The sequence below is a fragment of the Cynocephalus volans genome, chromosome 15 (assembly GCF_027409185.1).
Source record: "Cynocephalus volans isolate mCynVol1 chromosome 15, mCynVol1.pri, whole genome shotgun sequence".
Lineage (NCBI taxonomy): Eukaryota > Metazoa > Chordata > Mammalia > Dermoptera > Cynocephalidae > Cynocephalus > Cynocephalus volans.
In genome coordinates, this window is record NC_084474.1 from 28180134 (window position 1) to 28196024 (window position 15891).

General features: G+C 35.2%; 1 protein-coding gene across 9 annotated transcripts in view; it reads right to left on the bottom strand.

Annotated features, from left to right (window-relative positions):
- The window catches only part of EYA1 (EYA transcriptional coactivator and phosphatase 1), a 294815-nt gene that overhangs the window by 89671 nt on the left and 189253 nt on the right, over positions 1 to 15891 (bottom strand). For all 9 annotated transcript variants that reach the window (XM_063079207.1, XM_063079209.1, XM_063079208.1 and 6 more), the window contains 2 exons: positions 4110 to 4192; positions 3495 to 3681 (listed from right to left, as the gene is read on the bottom strand). In XM_063079207.1, the coding sequence (XP_062935277.1) occupies positions 3495 to 3681; positions 4110 to 4192 (270 nt within the window). The remainder of the gene's footprint in view (positions 1 to 3494; positions 3682 to 4109; positions 4193 to 15891) is intronic.

The window sequence follows — 15891 nt, forward strand, 5'->3', positions numbered from 1 at the left end:
TATTAGAATGGCCAAAATCGAAAACACTGACAACAACAAATGTTGGCAAGTATGTGGAGTAATAGGAACTCGCATTCATTGCTGGTGAGAATGCAAAATGGTACAGCCAGTTTGGAAGACTGTTTGGCAGTTTCTTACAAAGCTAAAGATGGTCTTACCATGGAATCCAGCAATCCCACTCCTAGATATTTACCCAGATGAGTTGAAAACTTATGTCTACACAAAAACCTGCACACAAATGTTTATAGCAGCTTTATTCATAATTGCCCCAAACAGGAAGCAACCAAGATGCCCTTCAACTGGTAGCTGGGGGAGAACGGCATCGCTAGTTGAAGAGTAGGCATGAACTTTTTGAATCCAATAAATAAATTAAAATCTTACTGAGTGACCAGATAACACCTTACTATATTTCTCTAGGTAGATGGATTTTTACGTATCTCCAAAAAATTTGAATTTTGTTTTATTACAGTAGTCAATGCATGGCTAACAAATTCTTAGAAATGAATGCAAAGGCATTGCTTTAGTTTTTAAAATAGACTAACTAAAAGTATGGGATTAAATTTTTATATTTATATATTTTTCAATGTATTAAACATGTCTACTCAAAGGAGACACAGCCTTCAATATTTAATTATAAATACATTGAACTTATTTTTGAACTTAAAATTCATAAGGAAGCACATATTTACAATTAATACTGCATACTATCAGAGACTTAAAAGATACCTATTCTTCTATTAAATTTTAAAAAGCACAATAAAAAACCAAATGAGTCCTTACATGTTTGCCCTGAAAAATCCTTATAAGGTTACCTTTATAAGTTCATTATGACATAACAATTCTATACACAAACATAAAGTATGAGAGGAGTACCACATGTACCCATAGATATGTCGGCACTGCATAATATCAAGAAATTGAAAAGCAGAAACCCAGTTACACACAAGATCAGATAAAGACTAGAGTCTAACTTCCCAGTATTATAAAATACTGACTCTAAACCTAATAGACTATTAAAATTGGAAGAAAAAAAAAACCTGAAATTATTCCAACAAAAATATTCATTATTTTAACTATATTTTATTTCTACCTCAAAACAAAAACCATTAGGTTATGTTTAATCCTCCCTTCTATTCCTTAGTTTAATAAATTTATGTACTTTACCATCAAAACTTCCTTTTCATCAAGAACAGTAAATCTATAATTTTATATATGACTAGTAAAAAAAGCAAGTTAATGCCAAAAACTTAGGCTGAATCCATGGTTTTATTGTGGGTGTAAAAAAACAAAGAAATGAACAAACCCACACCAATTCATCCTTCAACTTTAAAGTAATACATTTCATTTTCAATGTGGAAACTCAGTGAACTTTCCACTTCTAACTATGCAACACAAGAAAGGCTGATCTATACACATTCATTTTAGTGGAAAGCAGTGAATGTAAGAAATCTGAAAAATATTATTTCCTCCCCAGTTCAATTCATCCATATTCTGTAGCCATAAGAATAATGAAATTGAAATAAGTACCTAAAGCACTAAGCACATTTTCAAATAAAAGCTAAAATACTATATGTCAGTCACTGTTCAAGTAAAATCACATACATTTTGAAAATTATAATTTTGTATTGCTTCCCATATGGCTGGCTTTGTGCCCTGCCATCTTCACTCTTTCGCATGGCATCCCTTTTACAAATAAACTTCACTTAGAAAAATGTCAAATTTCAGAGACAAACTCTCGTTATGACAAAATGGCCTTTTAAAGAAAAGTTCTAATCAACTTTAAGAAAAATGATTTAAGTTTTCATCAGTTTGTTTGTTTTATACTGGACTCTTCACAACCAAAATTTTGTGAATTAGGTAAAATTATTCTGCTGTCTCCTTTTCTCATTCTATTAGTCCACACACCCTAAAAGAGTTTTTCTACTTCTCGTTCACATAGCTATTTTCATTTCAAAACTGTTTTTAATCTTTAATATGCTTGTATGACATAGATGGCCCATATGAAAACACAAGATCTTTCCAAAGTTAGGACAAGCCATTACCTTTCCTCATGATGCCTCTATGACGTTTAGGGAAATAGAAAGGGAAATTCCACAAAAAAATTCTACAATAAATTCAATAAACTCTATTATAAAGTTTATCTTCAGTGTCATTATATGGATGCGAAATCTAACTAAAAGACAGAAGAGAGAGATACATACACATACTTGGCTCTTTGAACACTGCATTTACACCTGTGAACTGAATGAAGCATATAATATCAAAGCAGTTTTTTGAAAATAAAGATAAATGGAATACAATGATCAAAAATAAAAATGTTTAAAGTTGAAATGTGTGACAGAAATAGTGAGCACTGAAGTTAGTTGGAAGACAAGTTTAAGAATGATCTGACTACCTCCTTTAGAATAAAACAATATCTGCATGCATTTAAAAAAAGGGGGGAAAGGTAGAACATGGTAAACTTAGAGGATTTTTTTGGAGGGGGTCATCTGTTAATATTTGTAAGATACTCCTATCATCAAAATTTAAATTAGCTTCTGATATATAAAACTATTTTTTTTCCATTATGTAGGATCACCATCTAGGATTAACACACTATGATTATGTCACAGAGGTAAGTCTTTCAACATTAAGACCATTTTAACCTGACTTGTAGCAATAGAGGGGGTTTTAGCTGTGGGAAGAGGCAAGAGGAAGAAAACTCTGACCCTTTGAAGATAATATAAAAAAGCAAATACATTTTTAAAAAGTTAAGGCAAGGAGGTGAGAGGTAGAAGATAAAATATAAGAAACTAATGTAAAGACCAATTCAGGAATTAAGCATATATCCTTTAGAGTTCCCAAAAGAAAGAACCAATGGAGGGGAGGAAGTATCAAAGACATAATGTGGGAAGGTTTCCAGATAGAGAGGCTCTCATTTAAAAGGGCCCATCAAGAATTGTGCAGAATATGAAAAATGCTCACACAGACACATTGTTGTAAAATTCATAGTAGGCCGTAAGTGGGAGAGAGTGGAGAAGGGGCTCCCTGTTTTCCACCATCAACCCTTTGACATCATTTGATTTTTTTTTAACTATCAGAAGTATGTTACTTTGATGGAAAACATTAAATATTCATAATAATAAGTACTAAATTCTAGGTAATGTCATTTATTTTCATACTCACAATGGGTCAACAAATTACTTATAATTATAGCCAAATATTTATAATTCTTCATCTAAAAACTATATATACATTGGAAATTGTGTATATTTACAAATAAAATCTTTATTTCGTGTGCTTTTGAAGTTTATATACCTTACACTAATATTCTCAAACTAATAGAAAATAAATAAAAATAAAGTTAATGCCACAATCATGCTGTTGACTTATATTTAGTCCTTGCCAAAACTTGCCAAAACTCTGCATCTACTACATGAATATATGACTGTAAAAAAATGCATTTAAACCATCAGAAATATAGCCTGCAGGAGTAATACATTTCACATAATTACCTGCTGTGGGATCTGTGACTGCCTGGCTGGTGATGCCAGATGGAGGCTCTTGAAGCTGGTAAGTGGCATTGGTGGACGGAGTCGTTGGGCTGGTGTTGCTGCTGGTCATATAATGTGCAGGATATGGTGAGCTGTTATAATACTGTGCGTACTGACCCTGGCCAAAACTGGGATAAGATGGATAGTCCTACCAAATCAAACCACATGAAAAGAATCTGTCAAAATACTGCTGCTTACCTCCTACATTTCAAAGTATAATTGTAAATAGGTTTGTGTTTCTGTGTCTTTCCAGAACTCACACAGGAGGGCATACAAGGCCACATTAATTGAAGAGCTCAGACTTGCAAAGAAATTTTATGTAAGATTATATACATTCTTCATATTTCTTCTATTCCATGATGCATTACTAGGTAAAATTAAACCAATCCAAAAACCAAACAACTCACCATAAAAGACTGGTAAAAAGATTTTTCAGAGGAAAAAAAAAAGAGAAAATTATTAAAAGGCTTAGGAAAGCTCTCACTTATAGTAAAATATAAACAGACCTTTCTTTATATAAGAAAATCATGTTGCATTTAAAAATATTTCACAAGTTAAATTGGCTTTTTAAATTACCTGCTGTGAACTGTTAAATCCGGAGGAATTTGTGAGTGAATTATTTCCTGTATATAATCCTGATGATGTTGTAAAACTGCTACCTAAAATAAAATGAAAAGAAATATGGTTTACTAAGCTATGTAGAATAATGTGGCTACAGGAAAACATCATTTAAATAAGGCAGAGTTGAGTTTGGTTTATCTTCAACATTAGAATCCGCTGCTATGGCTAAAACTTTGCTTTCTTAAAATGGTTGATGATTTTAGCTTCACTTTATAAAAGATTAAAAAGTAAAGAAGCTTCTATTTCTGAGGACATTAGTAACTCACATAAACTAAGGACAACCTTATACATTAGTGAAAAAGTATTAGATACCGAGCTTTTCATTTCAATTTGTAAGACACACCAAGATTTTTCATATCTTTACATTAAATATGCTCATTATAAAATGACAGGATCAGATTAAAAACTATGACACTACCAAGAACTTAAAATGCTTTCCTAAAATGGCCCACTGAAAAAGCTGTTTTATTATTTCATTTCACAGAAGAATGAAGCACAGCCCTTGAAGAATTTGATACCACAAAGATGAAAGATGACTATGATCAATGTTTCATGTATTACACGGGCTGTCAAGGTAACATTCTGTCGGCTGAATGTCCGTACTGCTCAACAATAACAGTAAGATAGCAAATAATGTGAAGGAGAGAATTAAGACTTACTTTCACATTTTATCCTGTGCAAGATATACAAAACAACAATATAGCATTGTTGATGATCATACTGGCAAAGATTTTTCTTAGAAGATAAAAATCCAGGATTGGCAAATATGTAAACAATGTCATTCATACACCACAAAAAGAAATTTAAATAGGCACAACCTTTATGTTGAGCTATTCGATTAATGATTGAGAAATTTTGTATATTGTTAAACCCAGCAATTTTTTTTTGTCAAGCATTTACTGAGACAAAAATTATGGATTTATACAAAGAGATGGTTAGAAAAGGTGTTCTTCAGTGTTGTTTCTAACAACAAAACACAGAAAGCAGCCCCCAGTCCTTCTCAGATATTATTCAGAAAATAAAATACTATGAAGCTATTGAAATGGAATTATAACAATGTTTAATGACATGAGAAAAAATTTAATACTGTTTTGTGAAAGTAAAATCTAAAACAAAAAGTATTTTTGGAGATCTCATTTAAACATATTTTTTAAAGCATAAAAAATTTGTGAAACGCACAAAAATCTCAGAAATGTTATTGCTGAAGGATATGATCTGTGTCGTGTAATACACATTAAGCCAATGTACATTTCTAACTTGCCTACTCAGAATCTATGTTGTTTTTGTAATTAGAAATAAATATGTTTTCTTAAAAATTAAAATTTTATGGCAAATGAGTGGTAGAGTGATATAGGCAATAAATGTTTTAGCAGTTCAAGGAGGAAGTCTTCAATGTGAATTTGTTATTCACAGATGGCTTTATGTACAAAATGTGGTAGTTAGTATATGCCAATCATTTACTTGCTACTGAACATTTAAGTACTAGCTTAAGAGTCAGAAAAGAACTGAGTTTTCAGTTCATCGCTATGAACTGTTTGGACTTTGGACAAGTCACCTGACCACTCTAAGACATAATTTCCTTCTCTGTGAAAACCCTACTTTATAGGGTTCTTAAACAGAAGAAATGAGGTAATGTTTTGGAAAGCATAATAGACATGTTACACTATCACACAAACATTAGGCACTATTATTGTCTATTCCAGCTAACACTCCTAAAATTCTCTATTGTATTTATGTATCTTTTCCCTCTTTCTACTTTCCCAAATCAGACAAATGTGACTTAATTTCTTTGCACATCTAAAATTCTCTTCCTGTTTACTTATCAAGCATTTATGAACTTTGAAAGACTGATCTAAGCATTTGTTATTTTTATTAAGAAGGGAGAATATTTCCTAAGATAGTTTCAAATTTAGTTATCACAAAGACTCACATTTGAGGTTTCTTCATTTGTACTTTTCAGAAATATCAATTGTTCATAGTTCCCAGAACATCTACCAGATAAGCAGACCCTTCTAATACTTATTCCCCCACCAACATTGAGCTTGAATAGACAAGCTTCCCATATTAGTCTTCATTAGCATGTTGCAATCACATACTAATTAAATATGCATTAAATATCAGGCTCATGGTGATAATTACATGGGGAAAAAAGGATGACTAAGACATAGTCTCAGACCTCATAGGACTTAGGATGATATCAGTTTTGTTTTGTTTTGTTTTTTTAAACAGTGGACCTCATGGGCATATGCTATCTCTGAATCATTCTTCAAGAATTTGCATATCAGTGAACAGTTAATATTGACATTACATATTAAACAAACATAAATAATAAACATTTAAAAATTCCTTGTAAAAGAAAATTTAAATTTCTTTTGGATACATTTCTTGTGGATTTCAAAGCATTTTTAAATTTCAGCTATTACATGCATTTGATAGGAAAAATTACTTTGGGTTATGACCTGCTACTTTCATTTAAACTATGTGTTTTTAAGTTATGACTTGCTACTTTTATTTAAACGGCACATTTTTAAGCAATAAATACTGACTTCAATAATCCCTACCCACCAAGAAAATGAATAAGATACAGAAAATATACTTTAAAAATGGATGTTTTCATTCCATAAGTTATTCCCTGGAACAAAGTAGAAAAGACCGTGGAAGCTATATTGGCACATACAAGCCACTAGGGTATGACCAAGTAAATCATAGTTCAGTACTCCAAATGGTACCCAAGTGACTTTCCAACTTAATGCTACTTCTAAGACTGTACATTAGCTGGAATTCAACATAAGTTATACTCATTTACTGGCTGACTTCAGGCTGAGATTCCATTCCATTTAGTATGCTGAAGCAGGAGTTTAATGGCACCCCAATGGCCCTGGAGACTTAATGCAACTTCCAAAAGGATCTAACCTGCTTCAGGGAGAGGTATACATACTAGAGAATCAGGCTCAGGCACTATTAATTTTTCACAACCAGAATCAAGTTTGCAGAGCCACTCCACCTGCCTGTAGGACTTAGGCAAACAGAGCTGCTAACTTAGTCTAGACCACCAGCATTGGATTTCTGCAGCAGCCTCCTTTACTAGTTTCCTACAGCCTCCTTTACTGGTTTCCTACCCAACCTCTGGCCCTCTATAGTTTATTTTCTGCAAAGGCAGAAGAAGTTTTCTCTAACGTGTATGACTGATCTGGTCACTATCCTACTTAAAGAAGTAACCTTTAGTGGCTCCCTGTTACCCTCAAGATAAAGTCAAACTCCCTATCATGCTTATTTATTAGCTGGCCTAGATTTTGTTTATATTTTATACTTCTTTGGTCTCTCTCCAGCAATGCCAACCCCAACTCACCCAGATACACATTCCAGCCTAACACTAGTGAACCAACATGCAGTTCTTCTAATGCTACTTCTTACAACTCCTACTTTCCTGTCAAACCCTGGCTAACTTCACAATGCAGCATGGACTAGAAACCCCCTTCTTCAGAAGAACTTCCTTGAATCCCCCTCCTCTCTTCTTCCCTGCTAAGCCTGGTTTACTGAATCTGTCTATCCATCCATACATCCATATGATGTATGTATGTATATGTGTATCCAAGGGATATATGTATGTGTGCTCCTGCACACATACATCTATGACTTACTGATCAGTATTTTAAGCTAATTATAACTAATTATAGGTAAACTAAGAAATACTAATTATATTTAAAATAGTTAGTCCTTCCCTTATAAAACACGCTAACCAAAAAAAACCCCTTGAGCTTATATAATTGGATACTTGTACACAACCCATACAAACATCCCCAGCGTACAAAATATAACAATAAAAATAGACAACACCCATTGAATACTCATTACATGTTAGGGAGTATGCTCATTTTTGAAATGCTTTATCTATACTCCAAGACTCAATACTACGGGGAGTATTAAAATTCCCATTTTGAAGATAAGGAAAAGAGGTTAGGTGTAGGTAATACAGCTTCCATGAGATGAAAGCAAAATTCAAACACAGGTCCGTCTGGTTTTAAAGTCTACACAATGCTCTCTTGTCTCCTCTTATTCTATTCTGTATTGTTTTGTGGGAAGTTCTGAAATTCACTAAAGTTTTCCCAGGGATCATCCTCTAGGATTAAAAAATACATATATTAAAAGAAAAACAGAAGTGCCAAGAACACATACTTAAAACTTTTTGAATGCTTACACTTACACTGAGCCAGGCTCAAAATATCTTATCTGTTATAATAACTGATTCCTCACAACTGCCCCATGAAGTAGACACTATTGCATCCGATTTTACAGATAAAGAAACTGCTGGAAGTTGTAAAGGTGTAGCAGAGCTGGGATTCAATCCTAGGCCATCTGGCTCCAGAGCCAAAGCTCTTAATCTCCACAATATATTATCTCTCAGAGTAACAGTTTTTTAATTTTATTTTTTCTAATTATTTCTTTGTTTTTACTACCATATTCAAAATATGGCTGACAATTGCCTCCGAATCATCAGGAGGCACACATCTGGGCCCCTGCTTAGGCACAGGAATCACAGTCTTGTTGAGGTGGAAGTGCTAGGATCTGACCTGAAAACTCACATGTTTACCAAACACCAAGAGTGCCTGATTTTTAGTACCACTATGTTTTGGTACCAATTCAGGAGGTGTTTCAGCAACTGTTTCAAAAACACGTAACCAGTATAAGCTTTCCTTTTACACTAAGAAAGTAATCATACTCTTTAAGCATTTAGAGAAGCAACTTCTCAGAGCCTATCTTTGTGGGGCATTTTGCTTTTTAAGCTGGACTAAAGATCACATGGAGTAAAGGGTCCTACTTTGATGGCTGATCCAATGCAGACTTCAATGCCAACACTACTAGATGGATTTCACCAAAGATTAGACCACCACAAAGCAAAGACAAAATAGTAATGACCATGTTCCCAAGAAAGCTTCACTGTGTAAGCTGCAAAACTCTCTTCCTACTCTGCGTAGACCAGCAAGACAGACACATGTAGAAGACTGTTGTACACCAGGGTTGAACCTGGATGCCACAGGGGAGACAGGATGAGACATGACCAGGAAAAACAGACCCCACTCTTTCATTAGGATCAATCTACTGAGAGTTTCTGTTGGGTTTACAAGAGTCTTCACTTACACTTGAGGTCACAGAATTAGGCTTAATGTTTGGAATTCCTTTATCAAAATGATACAAAAGTATTTTCCTTCCTAGACACAAATGACTTTACAAGAGTCACCTCCAGGTAAATAAAATGGAACAAACATATTCTATGATAAAATGTTTTACATTTTATGTCACACCATATCATGAAAATTCCTCAAAGCAGAAAGAATTCCCAGTTAGAATTCATTATTTCTCAGTTAAGAAGTTTGGCAGAGACCCGTTCAAGTGAAGTTCCAACAATCTTTGGTAGAGTTTGGAATTAAGTTATGCTCCACGTGGGGATGGGGTGGGGGGCACCTTCTTACCAATTAGTTAAAAGGAAAATCTTAAATAGTTTACTGTTGTGAACAATCATAGCCATATATATATATATTTATTTATAATATTATAAATATTTTTAAATATTATAAATATTATAAAATAATTATCTATCTATTTATTTATTTTTCTTGAAATGAGGGGAAACACTCATTTCCAGAATAGAACTCTGGAAAAATCTCTCCTTTCGGAACATTTCTAAGAGACAGCATCATTTGTCCTTCCACTGCCCTCTTTTTTAAATTAAGAATTTTTATACTCTGATTATATATCTCTAATCACAAAATAAACAAAAAACTTTCTAAGTTACTTCCGTCACATATCTAATGGCCCTCTTTACAGGCACAACTCTAGAGGTTGCGTGGACCAAAAGAAGTGGGTGTCATGAGTCTATCCCTTGAGGAAAGTTTTACAATACCACAAACTCATGAAAACAACACAAAGAAACTCAGCTTGCATTACCTACTCAGGCCCTACCAGCTCCGATATGGAGCTGGCTCAGTGAATGACATGAAGATGCTTGGTTAGACTGGGAAGGAAAACACGTGCTTCACAGAAAAGGGCAAGAGTGCATTCCTCGCATGGGGTGAGGACAAACTATCCAAAAGAGATGATCAGAGGGTGAAAGATTTATGGGAAAGCAGAGGAGACTGATGGTGGGCGATGAAAGTTTCTCGATCATTTGTTTAAGGAAAGGAAAACAGCTCGGGAAAAAAAATGGCATTAACTGAAAAATCCAAGCATCTGAATGTTCAACAGACCAACGTTAGTATACCGGGACACAGGGAATGTTATGATTCTGATTCTCCTTTTAAGGAGGGCGGGGGAGGGGGTAGGGAGCTATTATAAACGCAAGGATATATATGTGTTATCTGGGCCTGGAGATGAGGGTTGGGGATGTTGGTGCTGAGGGGAGAAACATGTTACTAAGCTATTTCCTAAACCTCCCCATGAAGAGCCCACAATATTAACTCAGGATGTGGTCACTGCTCTCCTGTAACCCATCTTACTCAGTCTTGCTCCCCTTACCTAATGCTTACCTCCATCAGTCCCCATTTTCCCGTCCTACAAGGCCTAGCTCAAGTCCTATCTTTCCAACAAGCTTTCCTTGACTACCTCTTTGTACTGATTTTACCTTCCAGGAACCTCAGCTCAGTATAATTGATACTATGTAATTTACCTCTTCATTAGACCAATGCTAAGCAAGTCCTCTTCAGTCTCGTTTTCATCCTGACCACAGGGTCCTTAAACTAATGTGTTATGTTTATCCTGTCTGCCTCACATAGACATGGATAAACCATGTCTGACTTATGTCTTTGAAGGGCTCCATCTAGGCTCAAGTGGGAGACAGAACTGTCACTTGAGAATTTCAGTCCCATGTGGTAAGGGACTGAAGGATTCAGTGAGAACACGACTGTCACAAAGAATCAGGTGTAGGGACAGGAGGAAGCCTTTCTATGACTTTTTTAAAAAAAGTTTTTTGGTGGGGAAGGGCGAGCAGTTTGCAAGGGTCACGTTTGGCCCACAAAAGATGTCAGGAGAGAAAAAGTCTCTCAACTTCCTTCTACGTTCAGCCATAAAAAAAAGAGTAGGGAAAGGAAAAATAATCAAATAATAATAGAGCTTATTTCTCAGATTTTGTCTGGAGGACACACTTTGCTGGTTTCTTTTAAACTAGATGGCATATAAAGGGTTATCTTAAAAAGTTAGACTATAACCACAAGTTTAGATTTAAATTATATGAAGAAAATTAAATTCAAAACCTATAAGTACCTTCTGGAAGGAGTTAGAATATTTCTGAATCTCCAGGACAAAAGTCCAGGAGAGCTTTAAATCAAATAAAATTTTCAGTTGATTAAGTATCACGGATTTTGAACAGCTCTCATAAAATCTCACTGATTTTAGCTGTGAGTACCACTGGACCCCAGAGATGGTACAAGGAGTTCACATCCACATACCATGTGGGCGTCTTAACTGAACATTAGTCTTGTGATTAGCATCCTAACAGAATATTGACCTTATTGTACAGATACAGGCCTCCTACTTTTGGGCCATTCTGTTAGCTCAGATACTGATGCATCATGAGTACATTAGTGAAGAGTCTTACTTGCATTTGAAAACCTTCCAATTCAGAATGCAATAACATCCTATGTGTTTAGAGTACATTTATATTCCTCTATTTCCACATCTGTTGTCTCGGGTTATTTCCAGCATCACCCCACCAGGTAGCTGAGGCAAGGTCCTCACCTTCGCCCAAGGAGCGGAGCGGAGGATTTCCTTGCTCATGTTTTCTTGGTTAGGGAGTGATCATTATCTCCACTTGCAGGTTGTTTTCTAATCTACCATGCTAAATCTCCCTTTTAGATTTTCTAAATCAGTAATACTGAAAGGGAATTATACATTAGAAAAAGTGGTATTAATTTTGGTTACACAAAAATCATAGACACCTAACAATTTTAATAAGTAAATTTGGAATCAAATGATCTCATTTTAAAAAGATCTCTTCATTGCAACTCTCTGTTAGGCTAGTAAATTTAAAAGTGAATTATATAAAGTTGCCCAGGGATAATGTATCACAAAGATTTTGCTTTCTTTTTGTCACTGTTAGGGGTTCCTACAGAGAAAGGGGGGCAGTCTTGTCAACCGTAACAAACAAGAAACAGTCTTGCTGGAAGATCTATCGTATGGGCCACCCAGTTCTAAAGGTGCTGAGCAATTGCAGTTTAAAGCAAACCAACCCCCCAAAACTTTTATTAATAAGTCCCCATTACTTTTTCACAGTTAAGAAGAACAAGCCTATGTTGGTTTATAACATGACTTAAAATATTAAAGTTTTGTGTGTGATTTAACCTAGAGAAAACTGCCCAGCTATAACTTCAAAAAACTTAAAAAAAAAAAAAAAAAAGAGTAACATGTAGGTCAAAGGTCTTCTTCACAGAGAACAAGGACTCACATTAAAAACCAGAATCCCAGCCAACATAAGAATGCTGGAACCTGCTGGGGCCTGTCTGTACTTCCCATGTTTTAGAGCATTTTCTAGCACTTACTTGGCAAGCAGGATGCTGTTTGTCCCTCGTGTATTTTCACAGAAGTCCATTTGCTTTCCTTCCCTGGCCTCTTTGCCATGGGCTATGTCCATCATCGGACACGATCTATGTGGCAGAAGCTAGCACAGCTCCCTGGGGAAAAGCCTCCAAAGGCCAGATGGGCTATTTAAAACCAGGGTTTTCCCCCTTTCTTATAAGATGGATTTTAAATAACTAAGTTTTCTTTTTTACCCCAGTAAGAGTTTTTATTTTCAAAGAATTTTTAACTCAGGTAATAAAAATCACAAAATCTTTACACTTATCTTTCCTAATATATTTCTACATATTTTAACTAAAAACAAGTCACACAGACAATAAAATTGTTATTGGTCACTAATTATTGCTATGCCTGGATTTCAAGAGATTTCCATACAATTTTCAACACTTGAAATAACACAAGATGCCAAAAGAACTAAAAATGGAATATTACTCTAAAAAATCCAGAACATAAAAAAGCCATGTACTAAAAAATAAATATGAGCAGACTGGCAAAGCAATTAAGGGGAAATTTTGAACATCAGAGCAAGCTGCAATAGCTAGTCTCCAATTTCAACTCTATCATGTTATTCTATGCCAGAAAGTGCAAATAGCAACTGCTTTATCTTAGCAGATTACAAAAAAAGCTTAATATATATTTTCTAAAACTGTGTAGCTTGGAATCATTTCTTTGAAAAATAAATACCATCTCTATAGATAATAAAAAAAACTTTAAAAGTGTAACAGTGGTTTTGCTAATCAATTTTGAAGTTTTAAATGAATAATAAGCTGAAACAGTTCAACTATATGTTTAAAAAGCTATAGGCGGCCAATCAAAGGAAACAAGGGAGATGTGATCAGTTTGTTCCCGGACCCAGCCGTGAGGTGCAGAGCATGGAGCTGCACGCCCTTCCACGTACCCTTCCACAAGCCTCTTCCTGATTTATTGTTTCTGCTCACTAGTTTGAACCCCAATCTCTTTAGCAGAACAAACAACATTAGATACAAAGAGGGAGTTAGAATTTGTGTTATTTTCTTCTCTAAGTGAGAGCAATAAAGCCTAAAGGAAAATAAACAAAGCGGAGTTGCCAGGGCCTTCTGGGTTTAGCACATGTACATCTGTGTAGCCCTCCTATCTATCACAGCAAATCCTGACACCTTCCCTGGTGTAGAATGACAGGAATGTCCCATACCACCACGGCTATTCTGTGGCAATAAAACACTCCAAAAGGCATTCTATGCCACCACAGTGATGATTCTGTGATGCCTCCAGCCAGCTCTATCTGCTAGCATGAACGCAAGGGAAGACTGTTTAAATGTACTATGTGAACAAGTTAACTGAAATTTTTATCATGCTAAATTCCAAATTAATTTCCCTAAATGAAGAGAACTGGAGTCCCTATGAATCTTAACTTCTAACTTTCATTGTAGCATAGACTTCTCCACTTCTAATAAACATTTGCATATTTTAGACATAATACTAGATGCTGGAGATAAAAATATAAATAAAGATGGTCACCAACTTCAACAGTCTAGAATAGAACTAAACTACTATGGAAAGCTGAGATTTCCTCAAAGCCAAGGCTTAACCATGTAAGTGACACAACTTGTTTTTGTGTGTGTATGTGAAAATCTTTTGCAAGTGACCTATGCACTTCCTTACCTCAAAGAGATTGCTAAACAAAATTTCATTTTCTTCATATGACTGGGCATCATTATGAACATTCTTTATTGTTTTCTGGATTAGATGGAACTATCAGTCTATGTTGCATGCAAGGTTAAATGGATGGTAATGCCAGCCATAGCTACAGACCTTGCATTTTTTAAAAGTTATAATTAAAAGCTTGATGTCAAGTTACTTGTCTCTTTTACATAAAAGGAGAATAAAAGTTGTTTATGACACACTGGGTGGCCATTCTATGAAAATGGTCAGTCAATCAGAGGCCGAAGCAGCTTCTCCTAAGCAGTTTACTTACCTCTCATACACACTTGCATGAGTGTGTGCACAGACACACACACACGCTCTCATGCACAACACCCCGCTCACTCTTGCTACTGTCTCTTGCTCACTTCGGTTGGTGAGCAGCACTGAAAACACTACATGTTTTCTGCACAACTGACTGAGGGTCTCCAGACACTGTCTGTCCATCCACACCCACCCATTCAGCTAACTCATTTGCACCAGGTTTGTCAATGGTGTGTGAAGAAAAACCTCCTTAGATGATTCCAAAACTTCTTCCAGAAACACAGAGGTTAACACTGGGGAACAGGAAGATGTCAAATACTAACAGGCAAGGATTTCACTTTCTCAAGGTAAACTTTACAGATGTCTATGAACAAGAACATTTTGTTTTTCCCAGTTGAACTTAAGTTTCTAATTTTTCACTACATGTACAAAAGAAATAATTAAAACAGAAATAGAATTTTCCAGGGACACTGCAGCAAAGGTGAAAGGACTCAGACTTTCTAATCACTGAATTCTTATTTTATAGAATTTTAGTATTAGTGTAGGCAAAACAAAAATCTGATCCTTATTGGGCTTAACATGGCAAGTACTGGATTCACAGAAGCCTGCCTTCCATGACAGAAGCAACTGAATATTGGAGCCGGAATGGTCCAGAAGAATCGCCTGGACCAAATGAGGGCACCAAATGAGGTTGGTTCAATTCACAAGGCTTGGCAGTGGCAAAATGGCCACAAATTGCCAAACAATCTGTTCTTTAAGAGCTGTGAAAATGTTCAAGCACAGTGTTCAGAAATGAGTTTTCCAGAATTTTTTTCTAGAGCTTCATGAGCTGCTATATTTTACTAGTTATACAGCTAGTTGTGTAATGCAATGTCTTGGTTCTAAATATCGTCTGCCCTTCAGAAAACATAAACACTACTGACAACATTTTGTTTTTTGTAGTTATCTCTAAGAACCACCCTGTAGGTGCTGTAGTTTAGGTGTATGTACATGGCAGGATCGGACAGTTCTAAACCACTCTTCATTTTGATTTTGAGTAGCCATCCTTGAGTAATCATTGAGATTACATAAACTAAACAAACTGCTAATTTTATGTATTTTTCAGTATTTTCAGGGTCTTATCCTTTAATGTCATTGTTCAAGTTGTAAAGATTAAATGAGATGATAAATGTGATATAACTAGAACAGTCCTTGGCATATAACAGTGCTCAGTAAATGTCAAATG